The sequence below is a fragment of the Entelurus aequoreus genome, linkage group LG02 (assembly GCF_033978785.1).
Source record: "Entelurus aequoreus isolate RoL-2023_Sb linkage group LG02, RoL_Eaeq_v1.1, whole genome shotgun sequence".
NCBI classification, from domain to species: Eukaryota; Metazoa; Chordata; class Actinopteri; order Syngnathiformes; family Syngnathidae; genus Entelurus; species Entelurus aequoreus.
Genome location: NC_084732.1, coordinates 13,761,446 through 13,776,598, shown reverse-complemented (window position 1 = coordinate 13,776,598; position 15,153 = coordinate 13,761,446). Strand labels below are relative to the sequence as shown.

At 41.3% G+C, this 15,153-nt stretch overlaps 1 protein-coding gene across 1 annotated transcript in view; it reads right to left on the bottom strand.

The window, feature by feature from the left end:
• chsy1 (chondroitin sulfate synthase 1) overlaps nt 1–15,153 on the bottom strand; it is an 87,034-nt gene extending 71,881 nt beyond the window's left edge. The window contains exons 1-2 of the mRNA XM_062022398.1: nt 14,419–15,153; nt 6,727–7,222 (exon numbers count right to left, since the gene is read on the bottom strand). Coding sequence (XP_061878382.1) covers nt 6,727–7,222; nt 14,419–14,735 — 813 coding nt within the window. The 5' untranslated portion in view covers nt 14,736–15,153. The remainder of the gene's footprint in view (nt 1–6,726; nt 7,223–14,418) is intronic.

Genomic DNA, 15,153 nt, shown 5'->3' with positions numbered 1-15,153 from the left:
TGCTGTGTGGGTGCTGTTATCTGTTTGGCGGCTAACGATAGAGTTGTTTTTTTTGTCATAATGCACGAATGGTAGCGTTTCCTACAGATTGCTAATGTACTTGTGGCGGTGGGGGCGTGACTAGGGGTACGCCACTAGCAAATTAATATAAATGCAATGTGCATTTATTACAAAAAAAAGAATGAATATCATGGCTCGCAGATTTTTTTTTTATTTTAAACCATTTTTCCAAAATACACTTAGAGGCTAAAGTCTGTTTAAGCCAATTAATCGAACAACCTAATCGATAGTTTAGTTGATAGCTCAGCCATTATGGTAACCAAACTCTTAGTTTAGTTCTGAACTTTCTATGACATCAAAGTTTACTTTATTAACTCTCATTCTTTGTGTTCTGTGAGGGTTACGCAACGTGTGGCATTGAAGAGTACGTTCACGCCTCTGATTCCACATTTCCGCCATGTTATTGTGATTCATGACAGCAACGTCACTTTCAAAAAAGGTTTACCAGAACTTGCCCGCACGTGCCAAAGACTTCGTCCGAACCTCAACAAAAGTAACAAGACAAGCGTGACCCGTTTTGTTTACGGTTACGGTTTATCCCACCGACACAGACTTCTCCATTCCACCTCCACTTTCTAGTTGACGGAGACAAAGTGGTGTGAAAAAAGCACCACCTTCTCTGTGGCATGGAACACCATTGTATGCTGAGTCATCACACACAAAACACACAGGTGTGTTGTGTAAACATGACATTGTGTACAAGGTGTAGCCCGTCATCACGGGTCGATGCCAAGATGGATGACGGGGAGCTGCTGACCTCAATGTATCTATAATATCATAATGTTTTTGTCAGTAGTTTGAGGCTCTATTATTGTGATATGACCAGTAAAGGACTTGAGCAACATTTCACTCCACCTGATGATCAAAGTCATACAACGTTCAACTCCCACACGTTTGCCACATTGACTTCATAGCAAAGTGCACTTCCTTGTTGCAGCTTTGATTAAATAACCCTATTTTTTTTATTTTTTTATTTATCTTAAACTGCCATTTTACTTAAAGGCCTACTGAAACCCACTACTACCGACCACGCAGTCTGATAGTTTATATATCAATGATGAAATCTTAACATTGCAACACATGCCAATAAGGCCGGGTTAACTTATAAAGTGCAATTTTAAATTTCCCGGGAAACTTTTGGTTGAAAACGTGTAGGTATGATGACGTTTGCGCGTGACGTCAATGGTTGAAGCGGAAGTATTCGGACACATTGTATCCCAATACAAACAGCTCTGTTTTCATTGCAAAATTCCACAGTATTCTGGACATCTGTGTTGGTGAATCTTTTGCAATTTGTTTAATGAAGAATGGAGACTGCAAAGAAGAAAGCTGTAGGTGGGATCGGTGTACTAGCGGCTGGCTGCAGCAACACAACCAGGAGGACTTTGAGTTGGATAGCAGACGCGCTACCAGACGCTAGCCGCCGACCGCATCGATGATCGGGTGAAGTCCTTCGTCGCGCCGTCGATCGCTGGAACGCAGGTGAGCACGGGTGTTGATGAGCAGATGAGGGCTGGCGTAGGTGGATAGCTAATGTTTTTAGCATAGCTCTGACGAGGTCCCGTAGCTAAGTTAGCTTCAATGGTGTCGTTAGCAACAGCATTGTTAGGCTTCGACAGGCGGCACAGCATTAACCGTGTAGTTACAGGTCCAGTGTTTGGTTCGGTGTCTCCTGATAGTAGTATTGTTGATCTTCTGTCTATCCTTCCAGTCAGGGGCTTATTTCTTTTGTTTCTATCTGCATTTAATCACGATGCTATCACGTTAGCTCCGTAGCTAAAGTGCTTCACCGATGTATTGTCGTGGAGATAAAAGTCACTGTGAATGTCCATTTCGCGTTCTCGACTCTCATTTTCAAGAGGATATAGTACCCGAGGTGGTTTAAAATACAAATCCGTGATCCACAATAGAAAAAGGAGAAAGGTACAGGGGCTAATTGGATTCCACACTAAGTTACGGTCAGAGCGAAAAAAGATACGTCCTGCACTCTCACGTTCCTCATCCACAAATCTTTCATCCTCGCTCAAATTAATGGGGTAATCGTCGCTTTCTCGGTCCGAATCGCTCTCGCTGCTGGTGTAAACAATGGGGAAATGTGAGGAGCCCTTCAACCTGCAACGTCACGTTACTTCCGGTACAGGCAAGGCTTTTTTTATCAGCGACCAAAAGTTGCAAAATTTATCGTCGATGTTCTCTACTAAATCCTTTTAGCAAAAATATGGCAATATCGCGAAATGATCAAGTATGACACATAGAATGGATCTGCTATCCCCGTTTAAATAAGAAAATGTCATTTCAGTAGGCCTTTAAAGACTCAGGCCATTGTCCAATGGTCGGAAGACAGAAATGGCAGCTGGTTGCATCAGCTCTGTGCTTTTTTTAATGCACTTTTAATGTACTTTAATGTACACTTTAGTGTTCTTTAATGTTTCCCTCTTGATCTTCATGTGTTTTTACTCAGGCCGTCAGGTGATTAACTTTTTAAATCACATTACTCACACCCTTGAACTGTGATTGATCATAATTAATCGCGGGTTATTATTTGTGTGCATAAATAACATTTGCTTAAGAGATTACCAGTATTGGGATGCAAATGCAATTTAGTAGTCAGAATGTCAAACAAGAACATTTTTAAAAATGTCTTACTGAACTGCAAATCTATTTTGGTACAATGCGACCGACTCCAGCTCGTTGTGATTACTTACAGATGTCCAATGTTCTCCAGTAAGAAAAATAAGTTCTCATTCAGCCAGTAGTTACAACTTGATGCTCTTGTTGGTGTAGTACAGTTGGTTTATCCTTGTTGTTATTGTGCCTCTCTAAAGTATTGTATAACAGATCCGCTGTGATATGAATGACATCTTCTTGTCATTTGACAAGAAAAAGAAAGTTTGATCATATTACGCCTATACTTGCTCACCTGCACTGGCGTCCTGTGCACTTAAGATGTGACTTTAAGGTTTAACTACTTACGTATAAAATACTACACGGGGTAGCTCCATCCTATCTTGCTGATTGTATTGTACCATATGTCCCGGCAAGAAATCTGCGTTTAAAGAACTCCGGCTTATTAGTGATTCCCAGAGCCCCAAAAAAGTCTGCGGGCTATAGAGCGCTTTCTATTTGGGCTCCAGTACTCTGGAATGCCCTCCCGGTAACAATTAGAGATGCTACCTTAGTAGAAGCATTAAAAGTATTTTGTATACTCTAGTCTTTAAATAGACCCCCCTTTTAGACCAGTTGATCTGCCGTTTCTTTTCTGCTCTGGGGGCACAGATTCGGTGGCCACAGATGAGGCGCTAGCTGTCCAAAGTCGGGACCCAAGGTGGACCACTCATCTGTGCATCAGTTGGGGACGTCTCTGCGCTGCTGACCTGTCTCCGCTCAAGATGATCTCCTGCTGGCCCCACTATGAACTGGACTCTCACTATTATGTTAGATCCACTATGGACTGAACTCTCACAATATTATGCTAGATCCACTTGACGTCCATTGCACCGGTCGCCCAGGGGCGGGGGGGGGGGGTCCCCACATCTGCGGTCCACTCCAAGGTTTCTCATTGTCATCCCATTGGGTTGAGTTTTATCGTGCCCTGATGTGGGATCTGAGCCGAGGATGTCGTTGTGGCTTGTGCAGCCCTTTGAGACACTTGTGATTTAGGGCTATATAAGTAAACATTGATTGATTGATTGACTTGGTCTTTGTACATTGTCCACTTGGAAAAGGCAAAGGTTTAACTTATCTGTGCTACTTTTGATGACAACCTTAATACAGGTCAAGTCTGCCAGCATAGCATTCTCCTCTGCTTGTTGTGGGTGTAGCAATCATGCTACCGGCACCACCCTCGAGTAAGTGTTTTCCTTTAAGATGGTATTTTAAAAGTTGATGTGCGCAGATGATAAGAACGTTTGTCGCTTCAATACCTACAAGTAACCTCAGTCGTTTCTAAAGTTGAGTTTTTAAGCTAAATTGGCCACCTCTCATCGCAATCACAGGCCGTGTAACAATGCGTGCATCTCCCGGGTTAAGCCTTAACTCGAATGGGATTAATCTTCCCTCATTCGTGGTAACGCAATATTTTTTTTATTTTAATAAATCACATAAGTTAACGTTGACAGCCTTAGTTTTTACCTTATTTTTTGCAACCACATAATTTCCCTGTTGCGGGATAAATAAAATGTATCCTAAGACAACAAGGAGTCCAGTCCAACAGTGTAAAATTACTTCAAATCACAAGCGTATGGCCCCAAACATTGTGTGAATGTGATCTTCATTTTTTGGAAGAAAATTACAATTCCTATTTTTTAGGCGGAATCGTACAACCCTATTTAAATGTCAAACGCAACGTGGAGTAGAATTCATCACATTTTGGATTGTGGTGAAGGTCTGAGGGTCCACTGTATCTGGTTTGGCATGCGCTACTTTATAGAGATAGTTACTGTGTATGGTTATCCATGTTAGATAAACAAGGAGCAGTCACTCGACTGTGAAAACATTCTTTTTACAGATGAAGCTGTCAAAACACAAGAGCCTGTAGAACACAGTTAGCTTTGGCATACACTCTCACTTCATTTTACCAGACACACTCAACACTTACATAGTGTGTGTGTAAGAAAAATCATGCAAAAGTGCACAACATTCTCTTCATGTCACGTTGGTGTAGAATTACACTGGCTCGTAAAAATGACATGTAAGCTGCATCCTCCTTACTTAAATGAGAAAACGAGCTTGTAAAAGACCTAACAGGTTCCGATTGCTTCATCACATTCCCTGAACTGACGTCTCACTTCGACCCCAGCACAGAAGAACGCAAAGTGTCTACTAGCATGTGTGAAATATTCCTCGGACTGTCAAGACTTATAGTAATGTTACAACATGGAACTTATCATATATGGAATCACAGAGAAGCTCCAAAAATAATCTTGCAGCTAGTGTGTCGTTCCACAATGTACGAAAATGGCATTTTTCACATACTCAGACCAGTGTATAGATGAGCACATTTGACTCTGTGGGACTATATGGTAACAACTAGAACCTTGCTTGTGCTTTTCAAAAGTTTAAAGTACTAAAATATGCATGCCAGGCTACTAGTCGGCGATGCCACTTTGTAATAGAGCTGCACGATTAATCGACATTGAGGTTTCAATTAGTGCGATGACGTAACCGCGTGAGGCTGAGGTTTTTTGGGGCTTTTTTTCTTCGCTGCATTTGAGTGACACAAATGTTCACAGAATCAGAATTGAATTGAACTTCATGTTTCTTCATCTCTCCCTTCAAACAGGGAGAAAGAGGTCTCAATCTGTGCATCGCTCTCTGAGAATGGAATTAACTGAACGCAGTGAGCCCTCTTTTCAGTCATTCACAATCTTTGTCTTGGTGGGCAGAGAGCGACTCAGGGAGACCGCCAGCTTTTTACGCAAACAGGAAGCATGGACAGAGCGACTCGCTAGTGAGAAGTTCCGCAAACTAACAAAAAATAGGCCAAATGCAGCTGAGATGGGCTCTAGCACCCCCCGCGACCCCAAAAGGGACAAGCGGTAGAAAATGGATGGATGGATGGAATATTACAAAGCCAAATGTCCCGTTGTGGGAATATTTCATCTTAAAATCGGATGGGCAATATGAGCCCATCAACACCGACTAATGAGCGAGAATGCTGGCAACAACAACAAAAAAAACGTCCGACCTCGTTTTTCCAACTGGGGGAAAAAAAATGCACTTTAAGATGTTCAATATTTATTTAAGTTAAACTTTTGCTTTCAGAAACATTAGATTTTTTTGTTTATTTAGGACAGGGGTCCCCAAACTACGGCCCGCGAACAGATCCAGCCCGCCAGCGTCCAAAATCCGGCCCGTGAGAAATCCAAAGTTAAAAAAAAAAAAAAATTTTTAATATATATATATATATTTTTTTTTTTTAAAATCTGTCCTTTCTAATACATTTTCTACCGCTTGTTACTCTCTGTGTCTCCTAGCCGATAAGGCAAATCATACTGTCTAAAAATGCATTTTCCCATCGATAACGTGACATCATCGCGCACGGAACATATATATACACATATCTATATATACATAACTACATATTATATACATACATAAATATTACATACACACACACACCAATTTTTTCTAACCCAATGCGCCCCCCCGAGTCAGAAAGTTTGGGGACCCCTGATTTAGGATAAAGTTATTTACCTCCCAATTACAATGGTAAACAATTTTACAGTAATGAGAAATAAGTGCATATCCTTTCAAAATGGTTACTTGCATCATTAAGATTATATATCATGATTACATTATAAACACTGTATAGTTTTTATAGATTATTTATTCGGTTTAAGAATATGATGTCCAAAAGCATAAAGCCAAATATTTTTTTAATCATTGAATATTGTTCTAATGTGTGGCACCTTGACACAAGAATATGTTAACAGTCTAAAAGTAACATATCTTTCTTTACTCGTTATTTTTGCAGTTTTATGTATAAAATATAAAAATCGTAAATCAATTTTGAAAGAAAAAAATCTAAGATGTTTTCAAAATCCAAGAGTTGAATTTTGTGCGTATGATTGATGACCCTGAGTATATGCTTGTCAACTCATACGTGAGCCTGAATGTGAATTCCTGAGGAATTAAAAAAAAAAAAAAAATCAGGTCAGAACTCACCTCGTAGGACCAGACGCACTGGACCCCCGCAAACCTGCGCACGCAGCGGCCCACCTCCACGTCCTCGTGGGTGGTGTACATCTCCTGCAGACACTGTCGGATGTGAGGCACCATCCTCCTCAGGACCTCGCGGCTCATGATGACCCCCGGGCCCCCCATGCAGAAGTTCTCTCCGGGCTCCAGGGCCAGTTTGCCCAGCTCGTCGCGGGCCCCCATCCCCGTCTGTCCGAGGAACAGAGCCTCGCTGCTGTTGAGGCTGCGCAGAAAATTCTCCAGCTTGTCGCTTTTGATGTAAACGTCGTCGTCCGCCCGCATGAACCACTCGTACTTGTCCAGGTAGTGGTCGTGCATGTACTTGAGCATCATGAACGACTTCTTCTGGGGCGGGTACGAGTCGTCCACGTTCTTCAGGGCCACGATGGGGATGGGGATGGAGGTGTCGGAGCCTTCGCTGGAGAAGAACTCCACGCGACCCGGGATGCTCTGAGCCCACGTCCTGGAAGCACACAACACGCAACAAAATATTGGCTATAATTACCACATGGTGACTTCAGCCAAGGATAGACTTGACCGTGTTTGGTTAGGATTAGGCTAAAACTGCTTAAGAGGTTTCTACTAAAGCTTGATGTTTACTGGAAAAACACACGCTGGCAGAGATTCAGCAATGCCCTTTTTATTTCTGATAAGACAAAGAATGCACGTGTTTGTCAGTAAATAAACATTAACGACTGTATATAAACAAGGTATTTTGGAAATAAGCTCAGCGAACTACAAAGTTGTTCCTCAGCCAAGGCCCAATAATTTGGATCAGCACCAAATGCTGTCTTCGGCTAAAAGAAAAAGCCGGCCAGATGTTCACATGTTAAAGTTCCTTCATGCTGCGACAGCAGTGATGTGGTGTTCATGGAGGCAGCAGTGCACGTCAAGTCAGGCTTGTGTGTATACGTGCACTGATTAGAGGGTGGGGAGTGCGACACGCCTGTCATGCGGACCGGAGACCTGCACACTCCTCTTCTGTCAACTTGACTTATTTGGAAACTGGTGAGTGAAAATAGAAATGTGGTCGGGCTGGAAAGTTTCAATGGAACAGAATGCAGGTGTCAATGGGTTCAAGCTCAGGCTGCACAATTATTTAGAGCTGAAACGATTCCTCGAGTACCGTATTTTTCGGACTATAAGGCGCAGTTTTTTTTCATAGTTTGGCCGGGGGTGCGACTTATACTCAGGAGCGACTTATGTGTGAAATTATTAACACATTACCGTAAAATATCAAATAATATTATTTAGCTCATTCACATAAGAGACTAGACCAGTGGTTCTTAACCTTGTTGGAGGTACCGAACCCCACCAGTTTCAAATGCGTATTCACCGAACCCTTCTTTAGTGAAAAATAAAATGTTGTTTTTTTGCAAATTCAAGACAAAGTTATATGTTTTTGGTAACACTTTAATATGGGGAACATATTCTAAGTAACAAAGACTTAATTTAGAGTTATTTGGTTAGGGTTAGGGTTAGGGCCAGGATTAGAGGGTTAGGGTTATATGCCGAATAAGGCATTAATAAGTACTTAATAATGACTAGCTAAGAGCCAATATGTTACTAATTTGCATGTCAATAAGCAACTAATTAATGGTGAATATGTTCCCCATACTAAAGTGTTACCATGTTTTTTTACTGGTGCACAAAATGAACCGTGCATGAACATCACCTTGTTCAAAGAACAAAACCAACACAGTGCATAAACTCACAACAAATTACACACCTGCAAATCAGTGTGACTTCTGCTGTTGCCGTATCCGTAATACGCCGATAGGGAGAAGTTTTTATTTACACGATGAGTCGGGTGTGTCTTGACCTCCGCCGAACCCCTGAGCCCGACTCACCGAACCCCTAGGGTTCGATCGAACCCAGGTTGAGAACCACTGGATTGGAGCACATACGTGGTGGTGGTAATATTATGCTCTGGGCCTGTTTTGCTGCCAATGGAACTGGTGCTTTACAGAGAGTAAATGTGACAGTGAAAAAGGAGGATAACCTCCAAATTCTTCAGGACAACCTAAAATCATCAGCCCGGAGGTTGGGTCTTGGGCGCAGTTGGGTGTTCAAACAGGACAATGACCCCAAACACACGTCAAAAGTGGTAAAGGAATGGCTAAATCAGGCTAGAATTAAGGTTTTAGAATGGCCTTCCCAAAGTCCTGACTTAAACGTGTGGACAATGCTGAAGAAACAAGTCCATGTCAGAAAACCAACTAATTTAGTTGAACTGCACCAATTTTGTCAAGAGGAGTGGTCAGAAATTCACCCAGAAGCTTGCCAGAAGCTTGTGGATGGCTACCAAAAGCGCCTTATTGCAGTGAAACTTGCCAAGGGAGATGTAACCAAATATTAACATTGCTGTATGTATACTTTTGACCCAGCAGATTTGCTCACATTTTCAGTAGACCCATAATAAATTCATAAAAGAACCAAACTTCATGAATGTTTTTTGTGACCAACACGTATGTGCTCCAATCCAGTGGTTCTTAACCTGGGTTCGATCGAACCCTAGGGGTTCGGTGAGTCGGGCTCAGGGGTTCGGCGGAGGTCAAGACACACCCGACTCATCGTGTAAATAAAAACTTCTCCCTATCGGCGTATTACGGATACGGCAACAGCAGAAGTCACACTGATTTGCAGGTGTGTAATTTGTTGTGAGTTTATGCACTGTGTTGGTTTTGTTGTTTGAACAAGGTGATGTTCGTGCACGGTTCATTTTGTGCACCAGTAAAAAAAACATGGTAACACTTTAGTATGGGGAACATATTCACCATTAATTAGTTGCTTATTAACATGCAAATTAGTAACATATTGGCTCTTAACTACTCATTATTAAGTACTTATTAATGCCTTATTATAACCCTAAACATCTAACCCTGGCCCTAACCCTCTAACCCTAACCAAATAACTCTAAATTAAGTCTTTGTTACTTAGAATATGTTCCCCATACTAAAGTGTTACCAAAAACATAACTTTGTCTTAATTTGAAAAAAGAACATTTAATTTTTCACTAAAGAAGGGTTCGGTGAATGCGCATATGAAACTGGTGGGGTTCGGTACCTCCAAGAAGGTTAACAACCACTGCTCCAATCACTCTAGCACAAAAAAATAAGAGTTGTATAAATTATTGGCAACTCAAGACAGCCATGACATTATGTTCTTTACAAGTGTATGTAAACTTTTGACCACGACTGTATATACAAATATATGTGTAATATATATATATATATATATATATAACATATATAAAACGTTGATGGGATTGGATTGGATGTACTTTAGAGCGCTGTATAGGTGGAATATAGGGGTGTAACGGTATGTGTATTTGTATTGAACCGTTTCGGTACGGGGGTTCGGTTCGGAGGTGTGCCGAACGAGTTTCCACACGGACATATTAATTAGTGTAACGCACGTTGTGTAAACAATGCACACCGAGGCACAACACACGGCATGCTAGCAGCTAACGGGCTACGATAGACTGACCATACGTCCTCTTTTCACCAGACATGTCCTCTTTTGCGGAGCCGTCAGGGCGGAGTTTCTTAAATGCCTCAAATGTCCGGCATTTTGAGTTAGGGTTGCGTGTATTTTCAATGTACGTTCAGGGTTAAGAAGGGGTTAAAAACAAAACAAATTGTGCGCACAGCAGCATTGGTGAGGGAGGGGCAGAGACAGAGAGTGTGAGAGAGTTATGATAAACGCGCATGAGTCACCAGGCTCTGCTTTTTATCCATAGATTTATCAGATTACATTTTTTATTATCTATAGCAGGGGTGTCAAAAGTGTGCCCCGGAGGCCATTTGCGGCCCACAGATAATGTTTTAAAGGCCCACGGCACATTCTAAAAATACTATTAAAATAAACAAAAACATAACAAAAGTGATATAAGAAAGCTTAAAGGTGAAATGTAATTTAGAAAAAGTTGCAATGTTGACTAATAAAACAAAGCTGTTTTTTTCTCTTTCAAACTGTCATTGCTCAAAACATAATATTGAATCAAAATCAATATTATGAATTATTGACCTATCCAAGGTTTCGATTACTTCACATCAAATATTCCACTAAGAAAAATATTTTTGGTGGAAGATTTTGCAAATTTGGTAAATAAATAACCCAAACATTGTATATATTTTATTGTATATATATATATATATATATATATATATATATATATATATATATATATATATATATATATATATATATATATATATATATATATATATATATATATATATATATATATATATATATATAATATATTATATATATATTTTATATATTTTTGGTGGAAGATTTTGCAAATTTGGTAAATAAATAACACTAAAAATTAATATTTTGTTGTTTTCTTACTGTACCGAAAATGAACCGAACCATGACCTCTAAACCGAGGTACGTACCAAACCAAAATTTTAGTGTACTGTTACACCCCTAGTGGAATAGAGGGACTCATTGACTCCATTATTAGCTGACTTTTTCTAACTTTAATTTACGATTTAGAATGCATCAAAACAAAAGATCAAACACGTGTTCTGGTCGTCCATAGGGATTGTGAATGTGGGCAAAATTGTAAAACGAGTGCTTTCCACCAGAATGGCTCCCACACAGGACATTTATCTAATCTTCTCTCTGCTTGATAGAAGCTTGAAGCCCAGATGAGATAATGGGGTCTTTGAAAAAGAACAGACATGAGTTCAGTCACTAATGATGAGAATGTACAAGTGTACAGCTCTGGTAATGGGTACATTCGCACTCACCTGCACAAATGTACTTCAAAATGTAACAATCAAAATAAATATGACTTTTTTTTTGTTTACTAGGGCATGCATATATAATATGCATTAGTTTGACCATTTAAAATCAACGATAATAAAAAGGAGATGCTTGGAAATAGCATAAAAATGCCCAAAAAACTTGGAAAAACGCGATTCATAGCGTTACTTTTTGGTGTAACCATCATGAGTGTTCTGTTCAGGTATATTTCTTTTATATTTTGATAAATAATCATATTTATGAGGGGGGAGGTGTTTGTTATGCGGGATTAATTTGTGGCATATTAAATATAAGCCTGGTTGTGTTGTGGCTAATAGAGTATATATATGTCTTGTGTTTATTTACTGTTTTAGTCATTCCCAGCTGAATATCAGGTCCCACCCGCCTCTCACAGCATCTTCCCTATCTGACTCGCTTCCACTGCCCTCTAGTCCTTCACTCTCACTTTCCTCATCCACGAATCTTTCATCCTCGCTCAAATTAATGGGGAAATCGTCGCTTTCTCGGTCCGAATCGCTCTCGCTGCTGGTGGCCATGATTGTAAACAATGTGCAGATGTGAGGAGCTCCACAACCTGTCACGTCACGCTACTTCCGGTACAGGCAAGGCTTTTTTATCAGCGACCAAAAGTTGCAAACTTTATCGTCGATGTTCTCTACTAAATCCTTTCAGCAAAAATATGGCAATATCGCGAAATTATCAGGTATGACACATAGAATGGACCCGCTATCCCCGTTTAAATAAGAAAATCGCATTTCAGTAGGCCTTTAATTTTGCCTTTGAAAGTAACACTCCAATGTCCATCAGAGGAGCTGTACACATGTATATATATATATAGCGTACATAAAACGTTGATGGGATTGGATTGGATGTACTTTAGAGCGCTGTATAGGTGGAATAGAGTGACTCATTGACTCCATTGTTAGCTGACTTTTTCTAACTTTAATTTACGATTTAGAATGCATCAAAAAAAAGATAAACACGAGTTCTGGTCGTCCATAGGGATTGTGAATGATGGGCAAAATTGTAAAACGAGTGCTTTCCACCAGAATGGCTCCCACACAGGACATTTATCTAATCTTCTCGCTGCTTGATAGAAGCTTGAAGCCCAGATGAGATAATGGGGTCTTTGAAAAAGAACAGACATGAGTTCAGTCACTAATGATGAGAATGTACAAGCTACATGTCGATAAGACACATTGTTCTACTTGGAAGACTTGGGTGTGTTCTGTCATTTGATAACAGTCTAAATCATGGGTGTCAAACTCACGTCCGCTTTTCATCCATACAAACAGCGTGCCGGCCCAGTCACATAATATATGCGGCTTTTACACACACACAAGTGAATGCCATACATACTTGGTCAACAGCCATACAGGTCACACTGAGGGTGACCGTATAAATAACTTTAACACTGTTACAAATATGCACCACACTGTGAACCCACACCAAACAAGAATGACAAACATTTCGGGAGAACATCCGCACCGTAACACAACAGAACAAACACTCAGAACCCCTTGCAGCACTAACTCTTCCGGGACACTACAATATACACCCCCCCGCTACCACCAAACACCACCCTAAAAAAAAAAAAGGTTTGTACTATTATTTCTAAATACAAAAAACGATCCCACGTTAATTAAAATGCAAAGTAAAGCCTATTTAATAGAAATATTATTTGTTACAACATTACGACCCCCCCCCTCCCCCCGCACGGTGCGCCCCCTCCCTTCCCGTATCATGACTGTTTATGGATGTCACCTCATCAAAAAATCGACACAAGATGTCAAAACGGCCAAAACTGTCAGGTGCCCAGGGAAGAAAAAATAGAAAAGAAGAGGAGAAACGAGAAAAAGACAGAGGTAGCAGGTAGGTAACGTTAGCCTACATGAAATTATTTGTCTGTTACAGAATGTGATAGTAACCTGGCTTTTTAGCATTAAGCTAATGTTACATGATTCGGCAATTGCTAATCAATAAATAGGTAGTTCTGTTTTAACGTCGGGTTAATATTGTGGAGGGGGCTAAATTGTTATGGAAAATAATAATGTAACGTTAGGTAAAAACAGTACTCCCACCTTACATTCCTCAGGGACATTTGTATTAGATCTTTTAAGCAGGTGTTTTCTGTTTACATTGTTATTGCCTTCTGGTTAGCTAATGTTTGCCCTGCAGGTAATAGTCACTTTTCCACCCCTTTATATATTAGGTATAGTTGTAAGCCTAGTTGTTAAAGTGCACATCATTAATGTTAATTAAGCAATATCACATGAGAGGGAATGCTGTTTTTTTTTATTTGAGCACTGCTGTGATTCGGTTAAAGATAATCATAACATAACATTCTCATATAATATGTTAATTTGCTTTCTTTAAGTAAAAAAAAAGGTCAAAGACAAAGCTATTCGGTTTCTTGTGAGTATATACACTTCACTGCCGATGTGGGGGGGGGGCGCCACCTAAAATCTTGCCTAGGGCGCCAGATTGGTTAGGGCCAGGCCTGACTCAGGACCTTCCTATTGTGAGGCAGACGCACTAACCCCTCTGCCACCATGCTGCCCTGATATGCCATTGATATTTTTTAATTATTGTTATTTGAAACTCGATTTTGCATGTCACTATAAAGTTATATAGGCCTTGCTTGTTCAATATTCAATGCAAAACTTGTTTGGGTCCCTATTAAAAGGTTAATTTGTTCAATTAACGGCTTTGTTCAGTTTTAAATTTTGGCCCACTCTGTATTCGAGTTTGACACCCCTGGTCTAAATGATTAATTGGAGTAATAAAATGATGGGAACGTTGTATGAATTGTTGCTAGACTACAACGACACGCACGCCCCTGCCATGTGAACGAGCATTGTGGAGGTGACGTGCACGTACCTGTGCGCGGCCACGGCCCGGTTGTTCAGGTACTTCTGGGCGGTCATGACCCCCACGAAAAGGAAGTTGTTGGAGCGGGGTCCCGGCGTCTGCGTGGCCGGCGAGCCGCTATCTTTCGGCGGCCACAGGACGCCGCCGCCGCCGCGCTCCTTGCCCAGAGCCGCGTTGAGGCCACAGTTGGCCGGGTTGGCTTTCCGCTTGTGTCCGGCTTTCTTCAACTCGCCGGCCTTGGGCAGGATGAGTCTGGAGGCCAGCGTGAAGCCGAGCACCAGACCCAAGAGGACGCTAAACCAAGCTCTCCGGCTTCGAGCGGCCATCCCCTCCCGCAAAAAAGTTCACTCGCCCGCCGCCGCCGTCTCTCTTTCTCTCTCTCTGCGCGTCTCCGGCGGGAGAGATGAAGGAGCGACGTCAAAAAAATACAAAATTACAAAAAAAAATTAACTAAACAAAAAAAAAAAAAAAGCTGGCTCTCACGCGCGCGCGCTCCCGCCAGAGAGGCGCTGCATACGTAGCATCACGAGCTGCTCTCCCTTCGAGGCGCCCACTAAAAAAAACACCGCGCAGTCCCCCCGCAAAGCGGCCGTCGTAATGTCGCCGACGTCCACTTGTCAACGCCGGGCCAGCCAGTCTTCCCCTTTAAGCCTCGAATAGCGGCGCCGAGCTGCTCGTTATCTCTCCATGTTGAAGATGTGGAGGCGTCGATGGAAGCCGTCAGCTAATATGAGCCTGTGAAGC